Source organism: Dendrobates tinctorius, unplaced genomic scaffold, assembly GCF_039654945.1.
Source record: "Dendrobates tinctorius isolate UK_male_01 unplaced genomic scaffold, ASM3965494v1 ptg000016l, whole genome shotgun sequence".
NCBI lineage: Eukaryota > Metazoa > Chordata > Amphibia > Anura > Dendrobatidae > Dendrobates > Dendrobates tinctorius.
In genome coordinates, this window is record NW_027361684.1 from 15,411,217 (window position 1) to 15,429,676 (window position 18,460).

The 18,460-nt window shown below is 44.0% G+C and overlaps 1 protein-coding gene across 7 annotated transcripts in view; it reads left to right on the forward strand.

Moving 5' to 3' along the window:
• The window catches only part of LOC141080350 (flotillin-2-like), a 114,493-nt gene that overhangs the window by 34,200 nt on the left and 61,833 nt on the right, over positions 1 to 18,460 (forward strand). For all 7 annotated transcript variants that reach the window (XM_073565494.1, XM_073565492.1, XM_073565498.1 and 4 more), the window contains one exon: positions 6,170 to 6,251. Coding sequence is in view for 1 of the 7 variants with exons in the window: in XM_073565491.1 (XP_073421592.1) it covers positions 6,170 to 6,251 (82 nt within the window). In the remaining 6 variants the exon portion in view is untranslated. The remainder of the gene's footprint in view (positions 1 to 6,169; positions 6,252 to 18,460) is intronic.

Sequence of the window (18,460 nt, forward strand, 5' to 3'; positions counted from 1 at the left end):
AGCAGTCTGACTGAAGATTTCTACACGGAAGCATCTCCTCACCCACCTCTATTTTCTTGTTTTCTTGTCGCGGTGTTTCTTTTGGGAGGGGGGGGTCGCCCAGCTAATGCTGGGTGGACAAGATTTTAACGTATTGAGGTAATTTTGGTATAATAATTTATTACATATTTGATTAAAATGTATTATTATTTGAATTTACTTTTGGTAACCCTAAACTAAACACCGCGGCCTTTACACCAACTTCTGTTGTGTCTCAGATTTCTTTATTTCTTTATTTACATGATATTTAGACTAATTTATAGGCAAATATGAGCCCATGAGGCAGTAATTCTGGGGAAGAAGCAGGCTATTTATATTTGACAGCACTTTATTGGACCGGTGTCATGACTGTGACCTTTCCTTAACCCCGTTCTGACATATGACATACTATCCCGTCCATGTGCCCTGGCACTTAATTCCCAAGGACGGGATAGTACGTCATAGCGATCAGCGGCGCTCACGGGGGGAGCGCAGCTGATCGCGGCCGGGTGTCAGCTGATTGTCACAGCTGACACCCGGCACTATGTGTCAGGGGCAGTCACGGACCGCCCCTGGCACGTTAACCCCTGGCACACTGCGATCAAACACGATCGCAGTGTACCGGAGGGGTTTAGTGAAGCATCGGCAGGGAGGGGGCTCCCTCCGTGCTTCCCTGTGACCCCCACAGCAGCGTGATGTGCAGCGCTGCTGCGGGGGCCTCCTTTCCTGCAGGTCCCTGGATCCAATATGGCGGCGGGGACCTTCGGGAGCCTGCAGGGAGGCGGCCTCCTCAGTGCCTGCAAAGCGCAGGCATGAGGAAGCCTGCTGCAGTGGCCTGTGTCAGATCATTGATCTGTCACAGCTTTGTGATGTGTCAGATCAGCGATCTGACACATGACAGTGATTCCCCCCCTGGGACAATGTAATAAAGTGTAAAAAAAAAAAAAAAAAGTAAAAAAAAATTTATAAAAAATCGTTAAATACATTTTTTAAAAGATTCCCTAATTCATTTTTTGGAAATAAAAAAAACCCAAACAATAAAAGTACACATATTTGGCATCGCTGCGTCCGTAACAACCTGCCCTATAAGTGTTTTATTGAACCCCTTAAAAAATAAAAAACAAAGCAAAAAATAATGCTTTAACATCATACCGCTGAACAAAAAGTGCAATAACGCGCGATCAAAAAGACGGATATAAATAACCATGGTATCGCTGAAAACGTCATCTTTTTCCGCAAAAAAACAAGCCACCATACAGCATCATCCGCGAAAAAATAAAGTTATAGCTTGCAGAATAAAGCGATGCAAAAATAATTATTTTTTAGATAAAAATGTTTTCATTGCATAAAAGCGCCAAAACATAAAAAAAAGACATAAATGAGGTATTGCTGTAACCGTACTGACCCGAAGAATAAAACCGCCTTATCAATTTTACCGCACGTGGAACGGTGTAAACGCACCCCCTATAAGAAATTCATGAAATGCTGGTTTTTGTTCATTCTGTGTCCCAAAAATCGGAATAAAAAGCGATCAAAAAATGTCACGTGCCCAAAAATGGTACCAATAAAAACGTCAACTCGTCCCGCAAAAAAATAAGACCTCACATGACTCGGTGGGTCAAAATCTGGAAAAATTATAGCTCTGAAAATGTGGTGATGCAAAGACTATTTTTACAATGAAAAGCGTCCTTTAGCGTGTGACAGCTGCCAAACATAAAAACCGCCATAAATAGTAAATCAAACCCCCATTATCACCCCCTTAGTTAGGGAAAAATAATAAAATTAAAAAATATATATTTCCATTTTCCCGTTAGGGCTAGGGTTAGGGCTGAGATTAGGGTTAGGGGTGTGTTGGGGTTCGGGTTGGAGTTAGAGTTGGGGGGGTTTCCACTGTTTGGACACATCAGGTGCTCTCCAAACGCAACGGCGTCTGATCTCAATTCAAGCCAATTCTGCGTTGAAAAAGTCAAACGGTGCTCCTTCCCTTCCAAGCTCTACCATGTGCCCAGTGTTTTACCCCCACATATGGGGTATCAGCCTACTCAGGACAAATTGCACAACAACTTTTGGGGTCCAATTTCTCCTGTTACCCTTGGGAAAATAAAAAATTGGGGGCAAAAATATCATTTTTGTGGAAAAAAAATGATTTTTTTTATTTTTATGGCTCTATGTTATAAACTTCTGTGAAGCACTTGGGGGTTCAGAGTGCTCACGACACATCTAGATAAGTTCCTTGGGGTGTCTAGTTTCCAAAATGGGGTCACTTGTGGGGGGTTTCCACAGTTTTGGCACATCAGGGGCTCTCCAAAGGCAACATGACACCTGCAGACCATTCCATCAAAGTCTGCATTCCAAAACGTCACTACTTCCCTTCCGAGCCCTGACGTGTGCCCATACAGTAGTTTTCTCCCATGTATGGGATATCGGCGTACTCAGGACAAATTGGACAACATCTTTTGGGGTCCAATTTCTCCTGTTACCCTTGGGAAAATAAAGAAATGGGGACTAAATGATCATGCTTGTGGAAAAAATAAGATTTCTTTATTTTCACGCCCGGGCGTTATAAACTTCTGTGAAGCACTTGGGGGTTCAAAGTGCTCACCACACATCTCGATAAGTTCCTTTGCTTGTCTAGTTTCCAAAATGGTGTCATTTGTGGGGGGTTTCCACTGTTTTGGCACATCAGGGGCTTTCCAAACGCGACATGGAGTCCGATCTCAATTCCAGCCAAAAAAGGAAAATGGCGCTGCTTCCCTTCCGAGCTCTGCCATGCGCCCAAATAGTGGTTTACCCCCACATGTGGGGTATCAGCATACTCAGGACAAATTGTACAATAACTTTGGGGTCCTGTTACCCTTGGGAAAATAAAAATTGGGGGTGAAAAGATCATTTTTGTGGAAAAAATATGATTTTTTAATTTTACGACTACGTTATAAACTTCTGTGAAGCCCTTGGGGATTCAAAGTGCTCACCACATATCTAGATAAATTCCTTGGGGGGGTCTAGTTTCCAAAAAGGGGTCACTTGTGGGGAGTTTCCACTGTTTAGGCACATCAGGAGCTCTCCAAACGTGACAAGGTGTCCGATCTGAATTCCAGCCAATTTTGCAGTGAAAAAGTCAAACGGTGCTCTTTCCCTTCTGAGCTCTGCCATGCGCCGAAACAGTGGTTCCCCCCCCACATATCAGGTATCAGCGTACTCAGGAGAAATTGCACAATAACTTTTCCAGTCCAATTTCTCCTGTTACCCTTGGTAAAATAAAAAAATTGAACCTGAAGTAATTTTTTTTGTGAAAAAAAGTTAAATGTTCATTTTTTTTAAACATTCAAAAAATACCTGTGAAGCACCTGAAGGGTTAATAAACTTCTTGAATGTGGTTTTGAGCACCTTGAGGGGTGCAGTTTTTAGAATGGTGTCACTTTTGGCTATTTTCTATCATATAGACCCCTCAAAGTGACTTCAAATGTAATGTGGTCCCTAAAAATAAAATGGTGTAAAAATGAGAAATCGCTGGTCAACTTTTAACCCTTATAAGTTCCTAACAAAAAAAAAATTTGGTTCCCAAATTGTGCTGATGTAAAGTAAACATATGTGAAATGTTACTTATTAAGTTTTTTGTGTGCCATATCTCTGTGATTTAAGAGCATAAAAATTCAAATTTGTAAAATTGCAAACTTTTGTTCAAAATTTTCGCCAAATTTCCATTTTTTTCACAAATAAACACAAGTTATATGAATGAAATTTTACCACTAACATGAAGTACAATATGTCACGAGAAAACAATGTCAGAATCACCAGGATCCATGGAAGTGTTCCTGAGTTATTACCTCATAAAGGGACAGTGGTCAGAATTGTAAAAATTGGCCCGGTCATGAACGTGCAAACCACCCTTAGGGGTAAAGGGGTTAAACTGTTCAAGACCGACTACATCCGTGAAAGTTCAGCTCTGTCAGATAATTGGGCCTAAGCTCACAATGGTTTAAGTCTTTTTCCGGCTTGAAGTAAAACTGCTGATGAAGTTAATAATGTGTTAAGACATACTATTTTATCATGGCATCCATTAAACAGGAAAATCTCGACATCTTCTAAAGGCCCCCAAACTGCCACTATGTATTTAATGTTGTTAGGTATAGGATGGGTATGCAAGAATCAATAAATACATGACCGTTCGGAGGATTCTGAGGAAGCTCACAGGTTCCCTTTAATTACGGAAGATAGTCCACTCTTGCAAAGATCTTGTATGACTCCGTGCAGGATGGCGGTGCTTGTTGTCCTCTGGTATTTCTGCAGGGTAACGCTCTTCTCATCCATCTTTGTCCATTCTGTTACATCTTAAATTACATTTGGCATTTTGTTTTAGAAAACCCGCCATTAGCTGAAATGTACAAAGTGCTTTTGGATTGTTACTAATGATCCATTGCAATTAAATATTTCTGTAGCGCAAGAAGACATTTTGTGATCTTTATTTTGTTCATTTTTTTAAAAAATTTTCTGAACTTAGATTTAATTTATACATTGTGGATAATGCAGTCTTTCAGTGAGCGTGCAATGGTTTAATATCTTGTAATATTTAATTTATACATTTACGGTACTTTTGAAAGCAACGATGATGAGACAGGGAGCAAGAACATCCCTCTCCCATCATTCCCCCTCTGCATCTGACGTCACTGACGCAGACACGGGCGCAGTTACATCAGTACATGGCGCCCGCAATGCTGACATGAGCGGGTGCTCAGAGCAGCGGAGGAACGAGGAGTAGAGATGGCTGGTGAATACTATTATTTATTTTAATTTTTTAATGGTGAGTGTATTCTACTGTATGGAGGCCAATGTGGAGTGCATTCTACTGTATGGAGGCATATGGAGAGTGTATAATACTATATGGAGGCTATTTAGGGAGCCATCCTGCCATGTTGGAGCCATCAAACAGTTTGGGGGCTACTAAGGGGTCAGTATACTGTGTGGGGTCATTATACTGTGTATAGGGGAGCTGTACATGGGGAGACTCAGAACATTATTAAATTTTAAGTGGTCCCTTATTGTTATAGGGGCACTCTGGTTATTGTGACTGTAAAAGGGGTACACAGAGGGTATTTCAAGGGGGCAAAATGTGGGCACTGTTTACTAGGGCACTCGCACACGGCATTAAAATATTCTAAAAGTTTGTTTTACCATCTAGAGAGCACACAGTACCACACAGTAGGTGCAGTAATAGGGACACGTACGGCAGCAGTGGCTCAGCATTGGGGTATTAGCAGGATGAAGAGTTTGTGCCAGTTGGGGACACATGGAGACGGTGCCTGAAATGTGAGAAGTCAGATGTTATTGTTGTAATCTTTGAAGCTGAGTTCTGGCTGGAGAATTGGTAATGTCGGTCTAGGCCAGATGGAAAAGACGGGAAAAGTGAACAACTCCATCAGAAAGAACATCAGCTGTAAGTTATCATCTATAACTCTAATGTTATATGTTCTGAATCACTGGTATCTACCACTATATGGTCTATGGTCTCCATATGGCAGTAATATCAGTGTTAGTCTTTGTATACATTTTTTATTTTTTTTTTAGTAACCGGGCAGTCATCTGCTAAGGATATGCCACCATAGTTATCAGGGTTACATGGTTAGGGGCCCACTCTGAAGATAGAGATGAAAGCTCCATTGGGGAAATCTGGTCAAAAAGGCAAAATACAAGTCAAATAATGACTGTCCTTTTACTTATAGTGAGGAGTTGACCACTGGTGTGAGATATATTGTCCCAGATGGGTGGGGAGAGCAGTGAGGAGCAGCTCCTGTCAGACTGAATTAGGAGTGGTAGGCCGGAGTCACTCACGTTTATAACATGGCACGGGGCAGTTCAGATCTGCGATTATTTTCTCATGCCGATTCGGCATGAGAGAACTATCTCCGCATTCTGGGATTGCATCTAAGAATTGGATCACATGCATCCATACAAGTCTATTGGTGTGTTGAAACATCAGACTGCACTCGAATATCATGCTATGAGTAACTGGTACTGTGATGTTCCCTGGAACTATTGCCTCCTTTTTTCTTTTTTTGGTGGCAAAAAAAATCTGAATGTAATGTTGGATATCAGTTTTTGTTTATTTATCTCTTATTGTTTTAATTCATCTTTCTGCTCTCTTTCTCTGCAGGCGGCTGCTGTAGCTCCGATTCTAAACAGTATATATATGGTGGATGGGCCTGGGTGTGGTGGCTTGTATCTGACACCCAAAGGTCAGTGCCCTCATTTTAGCTCCAAAATGATATGCGGTGGTTTTCTCTTGCATGCAGGCCCACATAGTACAGTGATCATCTAGATGTTTGTTGTTGTTTTTTTAAACGTGTAAGATTTCATTTCAAGGAAGTATGTTGAAAGAAATAAACTTCTCTCACTAAGACCAGACTTTTTTTTTTAATTTTGGCTTGGTAAGATGTCGGGTCTGTGCTCCCCTCTCTCTGTGTCCTTGGATGCCAAAATACACATACTGGGCATACTTTTGTCCCAAGAGAAATAGGTGGTACTGGTACAAGGTTAAGGCTGCAGATATACCAGTACTACACTATTCTGATGGCAGACATATCTTTAGTTTCCTATCATGACCTCTTAAGAATAACTTTTTGCCACTATGTATATGATGGGACCATCGCACCCTTTTGTGCGATATTTAGTTGACCTCTAGTTTGTCTTATTGAGTATCTTACAACTGCCCTAATAGTCTGTGATTGGATCTCTTTGACAGAGGACATAAATGTATTATTTGTTATAAAGAAATATTACACCTTTTTTTTTATGTATTTTTCCTTGAAAAAAGACACTGCATGCTATGTTGTATTTCCACTTTATATTTCATATATATTTTGTTTTATATCAATACTTTGGAAAGTGTATGTGCTTTATGCAATGCTTATCATCATATATAAGTGTGTATGTTTGTCTTGTTTATGGTTTAATAAACGAATTAAAAAAAAACAAACACTTTGGCTGATTTATTTGTTGTTTTTAAGGGGAAACACTGGTCCGAATTATCTCCTGTGCTTGTGTCTTGTGAATATGGTTGTGATCTTCGCTTAGTAATCACTTAGGCGCTGCTCTGAGAATCTCCCAAATTATTGTCCTCTCTCAACCATTCAAATCAATAATAGTTTTCTGAAAATAATTCATCAATATTAGGGCAATATTCTCATCTTGCATATCCATTGGAATTGCTATAAATATATAGTAAATGTGGGTCCCATCAATGGGTCTTTAATGGTATCTGTTTTGAGAATGGGGCCAGGGCGCCCGCCATTGTTAGTTTAGAGGTGGTTCGAATCCCATTCATTTGTTTCAGTATTCCTACCACCTCCCTCTCCATGGGCAGTGGCGCATGATGGGGCGCCATTCATGTGGGATCCACATCTGTTTTACATTTGTGGTGTATCCGGTGGTTATGCCGTAAATGTACAAGATGGGCATATCCCTTTACGTTAATCTTTTCACAGCTCATTCCTATATGCTAGAAGATATTTGACAAGTTTTCCCCTTTTTAAAAACGTTGCTAGCAGTGCCTCACTAGTGGTATACCTTGGAAAGAGGGTATGATTATTATCTGACAGATGTTGCGGTGGCGTACTTTGCCTGTAGACTCCCCTTTAAAAAAAAAATTAAAACATTAAATGAGGAATTCTTCTGAATAGACTAGCCCAACTGACTGCTCCCTGTATAGCAGAAAAGGTGTATTACTGAATACCTGCCCGACAGAGGCCTAAAGAACCGTCTCCCTTGGTGAGGGCCTATAGATAAGCCTAACATACCTGGTGCACTCCTGGTGTATACCACAATTGGGCACTGCAAAACATTGTGTGAATGCAGCCTATAGAGTCCTGTCTTCATATGCACTGCTAGTATTGATTCATATATTTTATGGCTTTTAAATCAAAATTCACAGTATATCCTATTAAACACTGACGGATATTCCCATGTCTAAAGTAGCACTCCAGCAATGTGTGTGTTTTTTTTTTTTTTTTAACCTATGTAGTGCACCATATGCTAATAAAGAATAATATAGAGGTTCCTTTATGTGGCTGGTGTGTAAGTGTTTTTGTTGAAGCTGAACTGGAGCGGGTGCAGAGAAGAGCGACCAAGGTTATTAGGGAACTAGGGGGTCTGCAATACCAAGACAGGTTATTACACTTGGGGTTATTTAGTTTGGAGAATCGAAGGCTTAGGGGTGATCTTATTACAATGTATAAATATATGCGGGGACAATACCAAGACCTTTCTAATGATCTTTTTACTCTTAGACCTGTGACGGGGACAAGGGGGCATCCTCTACGTCTGGAGGAAAGAAGGTTTAAGCATACTCACAGACGCGGATTTTTTACTGTAAGAGCAGTGAGACTATGGAACTCTCTGCCATATGATGTTGTAATGAGTGATTCCCTACTAAAATTTAAGAAGGGACTGGATGCCTTTCTTGAAAAGTATAATATTACAGGGTATATACACTAGTTTCCTTAATATTGCGTTGATCCAGGGAGCTAGTCTGATTGCCGTATGTGGAGTCGGGAAGGAATTTTTTTCCCCAATGTGAAGCTTACTGTTTGCCACATGGGTTTTTTTTGCCTTCCTCTGGATCAACATGTTAGGGCAAGTTAGGATAGGATATGGGTTGAACTAGATGGACTTAAAGTCTCCCTTCAACCTTAATAACTATGTTACTATGTTACAATTGCAGAGTTTTCTGTCAGGATGGTTCTGTCTAATACAGTAGTAACATCAGTGAAACCATATGAGCCTACATTTTCCATGATGTGTCTGGCATTGCAGAGGGGGACAGACTCTCAAAACATTGCACTTTCTCTGCCAAGAGTTCTATATGAGGGCGTCCGTTATCAGTCAGTGATGTAGAATGGTTATCCTCTGACTCTGTAGGGTCTTGGTTGATGTTATGAAATTCAGCTTCAGCCTTCCTCCCCTGCCTCCTACTTGTGATAGGTTCCTCTCTGTCAACTTTTACAAACAGGAGACAGATGCAATGGATGTAGGCATCCATTGGAGAATCTGAGCACAGCACTTCTAGATATTAACGGGGGAAAGTTTTATAACTCTGCTGCTAATCATTGTGTAGATTCATCTAATATCACTGCTGCTATCTTATAGAAAGCAGAAATGATATTTTCTGCGGTGTCTGGGAAAAGCAGAGGAAGAAGACTGGAGCCAAGTGGGGAGGGAATGATGTCACCCTGCGGTTTACAGGAGGTCAGAGACTAATCTCTTATCTCACAGGAGCGCATGTGCCAGAGGGAAAATTGCATGTCCTAGCTTCCCATAAGTAAAAGGTCACGATGTAACGGAGCTCAGATGACGATAAATTACAAAGCTATAATATTGCTGGTGAGTTACCATTACATGTATGTAAAAAAATAGAAAAAAAATGGATCCTGGAGTGCTACTTTAAGCATTTATGGTATATCTGCTTTTCATGTTTCCCCGCATGTTGTGAAATCATATCCCGCTCACTCTGATGCCTGGTAGTCTAGCTTCTGTCCTTAGTCATATTTGTACCTGTTCTCTGCTCACAACCCTCAGATAACTTGTACCTGTACTCTGCTCACAACCCTCAGATAACCACCACCTACACACAATGGACACTGACCCTAAATAGACATTATAGGAGAGTGCTGCCAATTCGCTTATTGATAAATATAGATCCGAATATAAGCAGAGGTTCAACCGCTCTTCCTATATCCCATAATAATGGCCCAGTTCTGTAGGTTGATGCACGCTGTTAAACTACCGCTGATTAGCTATATACAAGCCGATTGACGCTCCTTCATTGGCCTGTTTACACAGGCTGATGAAATAGTGATGAGCACAGAAAGATCGCTAATATGATCATTCTGTGCCCTGTATCCCGTTATTAGCAATACATATTTAACTCCATGTGCTGATGAAAATGCTGATGTTTATGTACCCACCAAAAGGGCATTTTACTCCATAATTGGATTGCAGGCCTTTTTAAATTGGCTGACAATTGGGAAAAAATGTTCCTTCACCAACTACTCTTTTGCCTAAATAGGCCATAAATTAATATCTCCACAGAAGCCCTCCATCTACTTCCCCATTGCCACTGGTCATACATTGTTTCAGAATGATCATAGAATGTAGAGAGGTTCCAGACGGTCGGAGCATTGCTTGGGTTACCCCCTTTATTCGATTCGTGTTGAGGAAGCTGTGCCACCATCAGATAACACCGATAATCACTCAAATGAAATCATCCATCTGCCACAGACCCCAGCATGCCCCCTTATTTGCTTGTTTACTTTACCAAATAGTAATCGCCAACACTGATATTCTAATGTTGAAGTAAATTGTGTAAATAAATCGGATGCAAGCCTCAGATGGAAAGTGGGTTCTTAAAGGAGATATCCGAGACTTTAAAGTATATTAATGTCACGCCGCGCTCACCTGTGGGCGGGACCTCGGTCCCGACGACATCTCCTCCGGAGCCGCGGTAGCTCCGGGGGTCCCGCCGGGTGCGCACGCGCACCTCTCGTACCTAGGTCCCTGTCTCCTCCATGGTATGTCTGCGCTTGCGCGCTTTTCTCAGTTCGGTCTCCAGGTCAGTCCTCTTTATGGTACTGGAGGACTTGACCCAGAAGCTCTCGTGATCATGTGCTATATCAGGCTACCTCTTCCTAGGGGAGGTGCCTGATTATTGTTGTGCTTCCTGGCTTGGTCTGCCGTGTCCCTGCCTGGCTGCGCGCTGTATTCGGGTCCTCTGCATTGTACTCTGTTGTGCCTCTTGGCACATGCTCTGAACCTGTACTCTGTCTTATGCTCAGTTGTGCCCTCTGGCACACACCCTGCTCCCATACTCTGTTACACCTCCTGGCACACCTGCTGCCTAACTCAGTACTCTGACGTGCTCCTTTGCACGCATCCTACTTTGCTCACACCCGGACGTACTAGTCGCTGCACGCCATACGTGCTCCCGTGTACACGCCTTGTGTTCCCGAGTGCACCCAGTACCGTCCTGTACACCACGTGTTCCTGTGCCCACGCTTTATACGTTCCTACAGACACACTCGTGTCTCCTGTGAGCCGGACACCTGGTGCCAGCAGTCGTGGTGCCTCACCCCCTGGGGCTTGCCCCTGACACTCCCTGTATAGGGGGTGGTCCTCACTAGGTCAGCTCGCCCTGGGAAGGTTGGTGCTATGACCCAGAGGGTCCACTCCAGGAGTCGTCACAGTATAATCAGGCCATGGACTCCGCTGGTACCACCGCGTCCGCCCAAAAGGAACTGGTGTTCCTACGGGAGAGTCAGACTAGGATCATGTCCTCTCTGAAAACTATGGAGTTCCGTTTGTCAACCAGTCTTCTAATCAAACTAGGATTATGGCCTTTTTGAAATCCATGGAGTCCCGTTTGTCGGCCATGCAGTCCTCTGACCCTGGGAATGCTTCCCAGTTGGCCAGCCTCCAGCAAGAACTCACACAGCAACGCGACACCCAGGTCCATATCCTCAACTATATGGCGTCGGTAGATAGTCGGCTCCTTTCCATACAATCCATTTCTGTCCAGTCCACGGCCACACACCCGCTGCCGCGCTTTGGCAAGCCTCCCCAATATAGCGGGGATCCCAAATTTTGTCAAGGATTTTTGAATCAATGCAGGTTACATTTTGAGCTTTTGCCGCAGCACTATCCCACCGAGCGCGCCAAAATTACCTTTATTGTTTCACACTTAGAGGGGGAGGCGTTAGCATGGGTGAACCCCCCTCTGGGAGCGCAATGATCCACTCGTCTCTCAGCTTTCCACCTTTTTGGACACCTTCTGCAAGGTGTTTAACGGGCCGGGTCATCTGGCTTCTACCACAGAGTCCCTATTTAACCTCCATTAGGGGACGCTACCGGTGGGACAATATGTCATCTGTTTTCGTACCTTGTCCTCTGAACTCGGTTGGAACAACGAGGCCCTCGTATGGATATTTTGCCGTGGCCTGTCCGGTTGGATCAAAGATGAACTGGCAGGTCGGGATACTCCCACCTCTTTAGAGGATCTGATCTCTCTGGCGACATGCATTGACCTGCGGTTTCAGGAGCGTGCCCGTGAATCAGCCAGAGAGAAAAGCTCCTCTCATCTCCTTCGTTCCTGTCCCAAGAGGCCGGGAAACTTCTCCACATAGGATTGGTAGAAGAGGCCTCCCTAGGTGTATGTGACTCCTCTTCTTCCCTGCTCGTGTCCGTGTTACTGAGTCTTGGTGCCAAGCGTTATTCAGAGGAGGCTTATCTGGATTCTGGCACGCATGGGAGTTTTATCACACTCGAGGCGGTTAAAAAATACCGGATTCCTGTCAGATCCCTGGAGACTCCTCGGTCGATGGTTTCGGTCAATGGTACATCCTTGCAGGAGACCGTTACCCAAGCCACTGAAGAGATCGAGCTGCAGATCGGAGCCCTGCATCGGGAGAAGATCTCCTTCCTCATCTTGTCTACTATGTCTCACACGCTTCTTCTAGGTCTTCCTTGGCTATGGACTCATGAGCCAACCCTGGACTGGCGGTCGGGCGATATACTCCGTTGGGGACCGTTCTGGCAGGAGAAGTGCCTGTTGCCCGTCCATCCGATGAACTCTGCCTGTCCGTCCTCGGCACCTACAGGTCTGCCGTCGGCTTACTGGTCCTTTGCAGACGTCTTCGACAAGAAGGAGGCCGATACTCTGCCCCTCCATCGGCCATATGACTGTCCGATTGACCTCATTTCTGGTTCTACGCCACCCAGGTGTAGAATATATCCGCTATCCCCTGCTGAAACCCAAGCGATGTCTGAGCATCCAGGAGAACCTTGCTAGAGGTTTTATCCGTAAGTCCTCCTCACCCGCAGCAGCGGGATTGTTCTTTGTCAAAAAGAAGGACGGCTCCCTCCGTCCTTGCATAGACTACCGAGGCCTGAGCGATATCACGGTCAAGAACAAGTACCCATTGCCATTGATCCCAGAGCTCTTTGACCGGCTTAGAGGAGCTCGAATTTTCACCAAACTGGATCTTCGTGGGGCCTACAACTTGATCCGCATTCGGGCTGGTGATGAGTAGAAGACCGCCTTTAACACCAGAGACGTCACTACGAGTACTTGGTCATGCCCTTTGGCCTCTGCAATGCCCCAGCGGTGTTCCAGGAGTTCGTGTATGACGTTTTCCGGGATATGCTGTACTCCTGCGTGGTAGTCTACCTGGATGACATCCTCGTTTTTTCTTCAGACCTCTCCACCCACAGAACATGTGTCAAGTCCTCCAGTGCCTGAGGGAGAACCGCCTTTATGCCAAGCTCGAGAAATGTGCCTTCGAGCAAACGTCCCTGCCATTCTTGGGGTACATTATCTCAGACTCGGGCCTACGGATGGATCCGGCGAAGGTGTCCGCCGTCCTCGATTGGCCACGGCCCCATGGGGTGAAGGCAATCCAACGCTTCCTTGGTTTTGCGAACTACTACCGACAGTTCGTTTCCCATTTCTCCTCGTTGGTTCGCCCCATCTCGTCCCTTATCCGCAAAGGAGCTAACCCAAAGACTTGGCCCTCTGAAGCTGAAGAGGCCTTCCAGTCGTTGAAACAAGCCTTCGCCGCTGCTCCGGCGCTTCATCGACCTGAGGTTAGTAGACCTTTCACTCTCGAGGTGGACGCATCCTCTACCGGGGCTGGCACAGTACTTCTTCAGAAATCCTCTTCTGGATGATTTGTCACCTGTGGCTTTTCTAAAGCATTTTCCTCCACTGAGCAGAACTACTCCATTGGCAACAAAGAGCTATTGGCCGTTAAGTTGGCCTTGGAGGAGTGGAGGTACTTACTGAAAGGTGCCATACATCCATTCAAGATCTTCACGGACTATAAGAACCTGGCGTACATTCAGTCCACACAGAGGCTCAATCCTCGGCAAGCCAGGTGGTCCCTATTCTTCGCCCGCTTTGACTTTGAACTACATTTTCGGCCCGGCGATAAAAACGTTAGAGCGGATGCGTTGTCAAGATCATTCCTGTCATCTGATGCAGAGGAAGAACCCTCTCATATCATTGATCCGTCCAAAGTAATTACCGTGGCTCCTGTCAAGTTAACCACGTCACCTTCGGGAAGAACCTTTGTGGCTGAGACTAACCGAAAACGAGTGTTAGACTGGGGTCATTTGTCCAAGATTGCCGGCTACGTTGGTGTCAAAAGACTTTGGACTTAATCTCTCGCTTTTATTGGTGGCCTTCAATCTCCCAGGACGTTAAAGACTTTGTGGCATCTTGCCCGTCCTGTGCCTAGAACAAGATACCCAGACAACCACCCTCCGGTCTTCTGCTCCAGCTTCCCGTTCCATCGGCTCCATGGCAGCATATAGCCATGGATTTCATTACGGATCTGCCTTGTTCCTCCGGTTGTACTGTGGTCCTGGTGGTTGTAGACCGATTTTCAAAGATGGCCCACTTCATTCCTCTTCCCGGACTACCCTCTGCTCCTGACTTGGCGAAGACCTAATTTCCCATATCTTCAGGATTCACGGCTTCCCCCAGCACATAGTGTCAGACAGAGGAGTCCAATTCACCTCTCGGTTCTGGAGAGCTCTATGCGGACTCATGAAAGTGTCATTGGATTTCTCTTCCGCTTATCACCCCCAAACCAATGGGCAGGTAGAACGTACCAACCAGATCCTTACGTCCTACCTCATTGATCGCTCCTGCCAGAGATTCAGCTACTCCCTGTCAACAGAGCAGCAGTTTCTCGTCCTATTCACAGGGTGGAACTACTGGTGTCATGCTAGTTGACAGGCGGCTTCCCCCAATTAGGCAGCGGAATCCGGCTGTCAATCAGCATGACACCAATAATCCCGCTAAGTCAACAGGAAGAGAAACTGCTGCTTTGTAGTTACAGTAGCTGTATCTCTGGCAGGAGCGGTCAATGACCAGCGCCAGGTACAACAGGCAGGTTGTTGCATCTGTTAGCAACTACATGCCTTTTATTCTAAAGTACCAGATATCCTTTTTAAAGAGACTGTCCAGTCATTCCGGACCCACCATAAAGTCTTTATGTCCCAGTTCTCTTATTGCAGAATTGGGGGGAGCAGAATCTGATCAGTAATGCCACCAATCTGTGTCTGGGAGCACAATATGAAAAACTGCGATGGTGTCAAAAGTTTCGCATCAACACAGTCAAATGGGAGACAGTGCTTTTAGTTAGCTGACCCATTCCTATTGCGATCTATTGATCTTCTTTATCATAAAACGCATTGTATTCATTGAATTCACCAGCAGCAAACCTGTGCACTGACGACTTCTTTTCCTGCTCATTACTATCACTTCCAATAAATATTAATATGATGTATATTCGTTTTTCGATGATACACATAGGTGCCGTTAACAGTCGGGCAGTTGTTACTGTTGTATCCATTCTCACATGCAAAATGATTTTAAAGTATTTTTTTTTACGATAAACCTAGATAAAGAGAAAGTTCAGGCTTTTACAATGTTTAATCCACCAATAAAAACATAATTCTGCAATATACCACAGCTGTAGTAAGTCATGGACCGCACATCCAAAACGTATACATTGATCTGTTGCATCTAAGCAAAAATGTTCAAAACTGAACACGTGGTTCTTGATTTAACATTCTAATTGGACTGTATGAAGCCCACTCCCACGTCACGGCGACCCTCTCAGTGGGTTGGTAACCTTAAACCTGTGTGCCCACGATGAGCTTTTGGGCGTTTTTGACACCTCATCAAAAAATGCAGTATCTTACAGCTCCAGCAAAGTGGATGGCATTTCTAAAAAAAATTTTTATTATTAACTCTGCATAAACTGACTTGTGGTACCGGTTTCAAATCCACAAAATGTAAATTTCTCTTGCAGGTATGCCGAGTTATATGTGCAGACTTTTTTCATAGACTTGCATTAGATGAGGAAAATTCACAGGTAAAATATGCTCATGCGTTTTAGTGCATCTCTATGGCGGAAGCCGATCAAAAACCCACGTGACTGTATCAATAAAGTTCTGTAAAATCCAAATAACAGGAAGTATTAGAAACAAAGCTGCTTTGTTTAAAACATGACAGCAAGAGGAGACAAAAATGCAGCGTCAAAAAAAAGAGATTAAAAATGCTTGTAAGAAAAAAAGCAGTGAAAAAACACAATTAACCTAATTTTACTTAATAGGTGCAGAAATTCTGCAATTTCAATAACTCACCAAAAGCTCATTGTGTGAACATAACCTAACGGTGCGGTGCCATGCACCAACCACCGTCGTGGCGATAGTGCACCAGCAGGGTGGGGGACCTGGTGCCCTCACAGCACATACAGTGGGTACAGAAAATATTCAGACCCCTTTACATTTTTCACTCTTTGTTTCATTGCTGCCATTTGGTAAATTCAAAAAAGTTATTTTTTTTCTCATTAATGTACACTCTGCACCCCATCTTGATTGAGAAAAACTAGAAATGTTTGCAAATTAATTAAAAAAGAAAAAATGAAGTATCGTATGGTCCTAAGTATTCAGACCCATTGCTCAGACACTCATATTTAAGTCACATGCTGTCCATTTCCTTCGTGATCCTTGTGTTTAATTAAACTGATAGGACTTCATTTGTAAAGGCACACACTTGTCTGTATAAGAGCTCACAGTGCATATCAGACCAAATGAGAATCCTGAGGTCAATGGAACTGGCCAAGGTGCTCAGAGACAGAATTGTGGCAAGACACAGATCTGGCCTAGGTACAAAAGAATTTCTGCAGTATTCAAAGTTCCTAAGAGCACAGGGGCCTCCATAATCCTTAAATAGAAGAAGTTTCGGACCACCAGAACTCTTTTTAGATCTGGCCATCCAGGCAAACTGAGCAATTGTGGAAGAAGAACCTTGGTGAGAGAGGTAAAGAAGAACCCCAAGATCACTGTGGCTGAGCTCCACAGATGCAGTAGGGAGGTGGGAGAAAGTTTCACAAAGTCAACTGTCACTGCAGCCCTCCACCAGTCGGGCCTTTATGGTAGAGTGGCCCGACGGAAGCCTTTCCTTAGTGCAAGACATATGAAAGCCTGCATAGAGTTTGCAAAAAAACACATGAAGGACTCCCAGACTATGAGAAATAAGATTTTCTGGTCTGGTGAGATGAAGATAGAACTTTTTGCTGATGATTTTAATTGGTATGTGTGGTGAAAACCAGGCACTGCTCATCACCTGCCCAATACAATCCCAACAGTAAAACATGGTGGCAGCATCATGCTATGGGGGTGTTTTTCAGCTGCATGTACAGGATGACTGGTTACAATTGAAGGAAACATGAATGCGGACAAGTACAGAGATATCCTGGATGAAAAACTTCCCGAGTTCTCTGGACCTCAGACTTGGATGAAGGTTCACCTTCCAACAAAGCAATGACCCTAAGCACACAGGTAAAATAACAAAGGAATGGCTTCAGAACAACTCTGTGACCATTCTTGACTGGCCCAGCAAGAGCCCTGACCTAAACCCAATTGAGCATCTCTGGAGAGACCTGAAAATGGCTGTCCACCAATGTTCACCATCCAACCTACCTGGAACTGGAGAGGATCTGCAAGGGAGAGTGTCAGAGCATCCCCAAATCCAGGTGTGAAAAACTTGTTGCATCATTCGCAAGAAAACTCATGGCAGTACTAGCTCAACAGGGTGTGTCTACTCAATACTGAGCAAATTCTCTGCATACATTTAGAATCATTCTAAGGGATGCTCGCATGTGTGAGACTTGCACGCATTCAGCAAAGTATCGCATTAGCTAAGCATCCAGCAAAAGGCAGTTACTCCATGGCAAGTAATTAGCATCCATCTTCTTTCTTCTCACAGGTAATCATGTCATTCAACTTCTGATCTAAACCACCCTGCATGCATTTCACTCCATTCAATGTTAGCAAGCAGTGTGAATGGTAATCATGTCATTCAACTTCTTTGCTATAATTCATCTGTTACATTGCTCTCAGTACTTACTGTTGTATATCCATGGGGGGGGGAACTCTGTAAATGATATCTCAGGAGAGTTACTATAGCATAGAGCTGGAATCAGGACTGCGTCTTTGATCATCTTTTCCACACCAGGATGTGTTGAGCAGCTGTTGCTCATTTATAACTAAGCAGCTCCCACATCCCCTCTCTCCTGGCCCTGTATTGTGGTGTATAAATTTAGACTCATTCTAAGGGGTGCACGCATGTGTGGGGCTTGCACACATAACGCAAAGCATCGCATTAGCTAAGCATCCAGCAAAAGGCAGTTACTCCATGGCAGTTAGTCAGGGCAGGAGTCAGGTAAATCACACTTTGCTTTCACTTTTAACTATGTGCTTTATTTCTATACTCCTGTGTACTTTGCCATCCACATTCACCGCCCCATCCCCCCTCCATCACAACTCATACACATCAGCCCCTCTATACTTCCCTCTGCCATGTACAGCTCCCATGCATGGT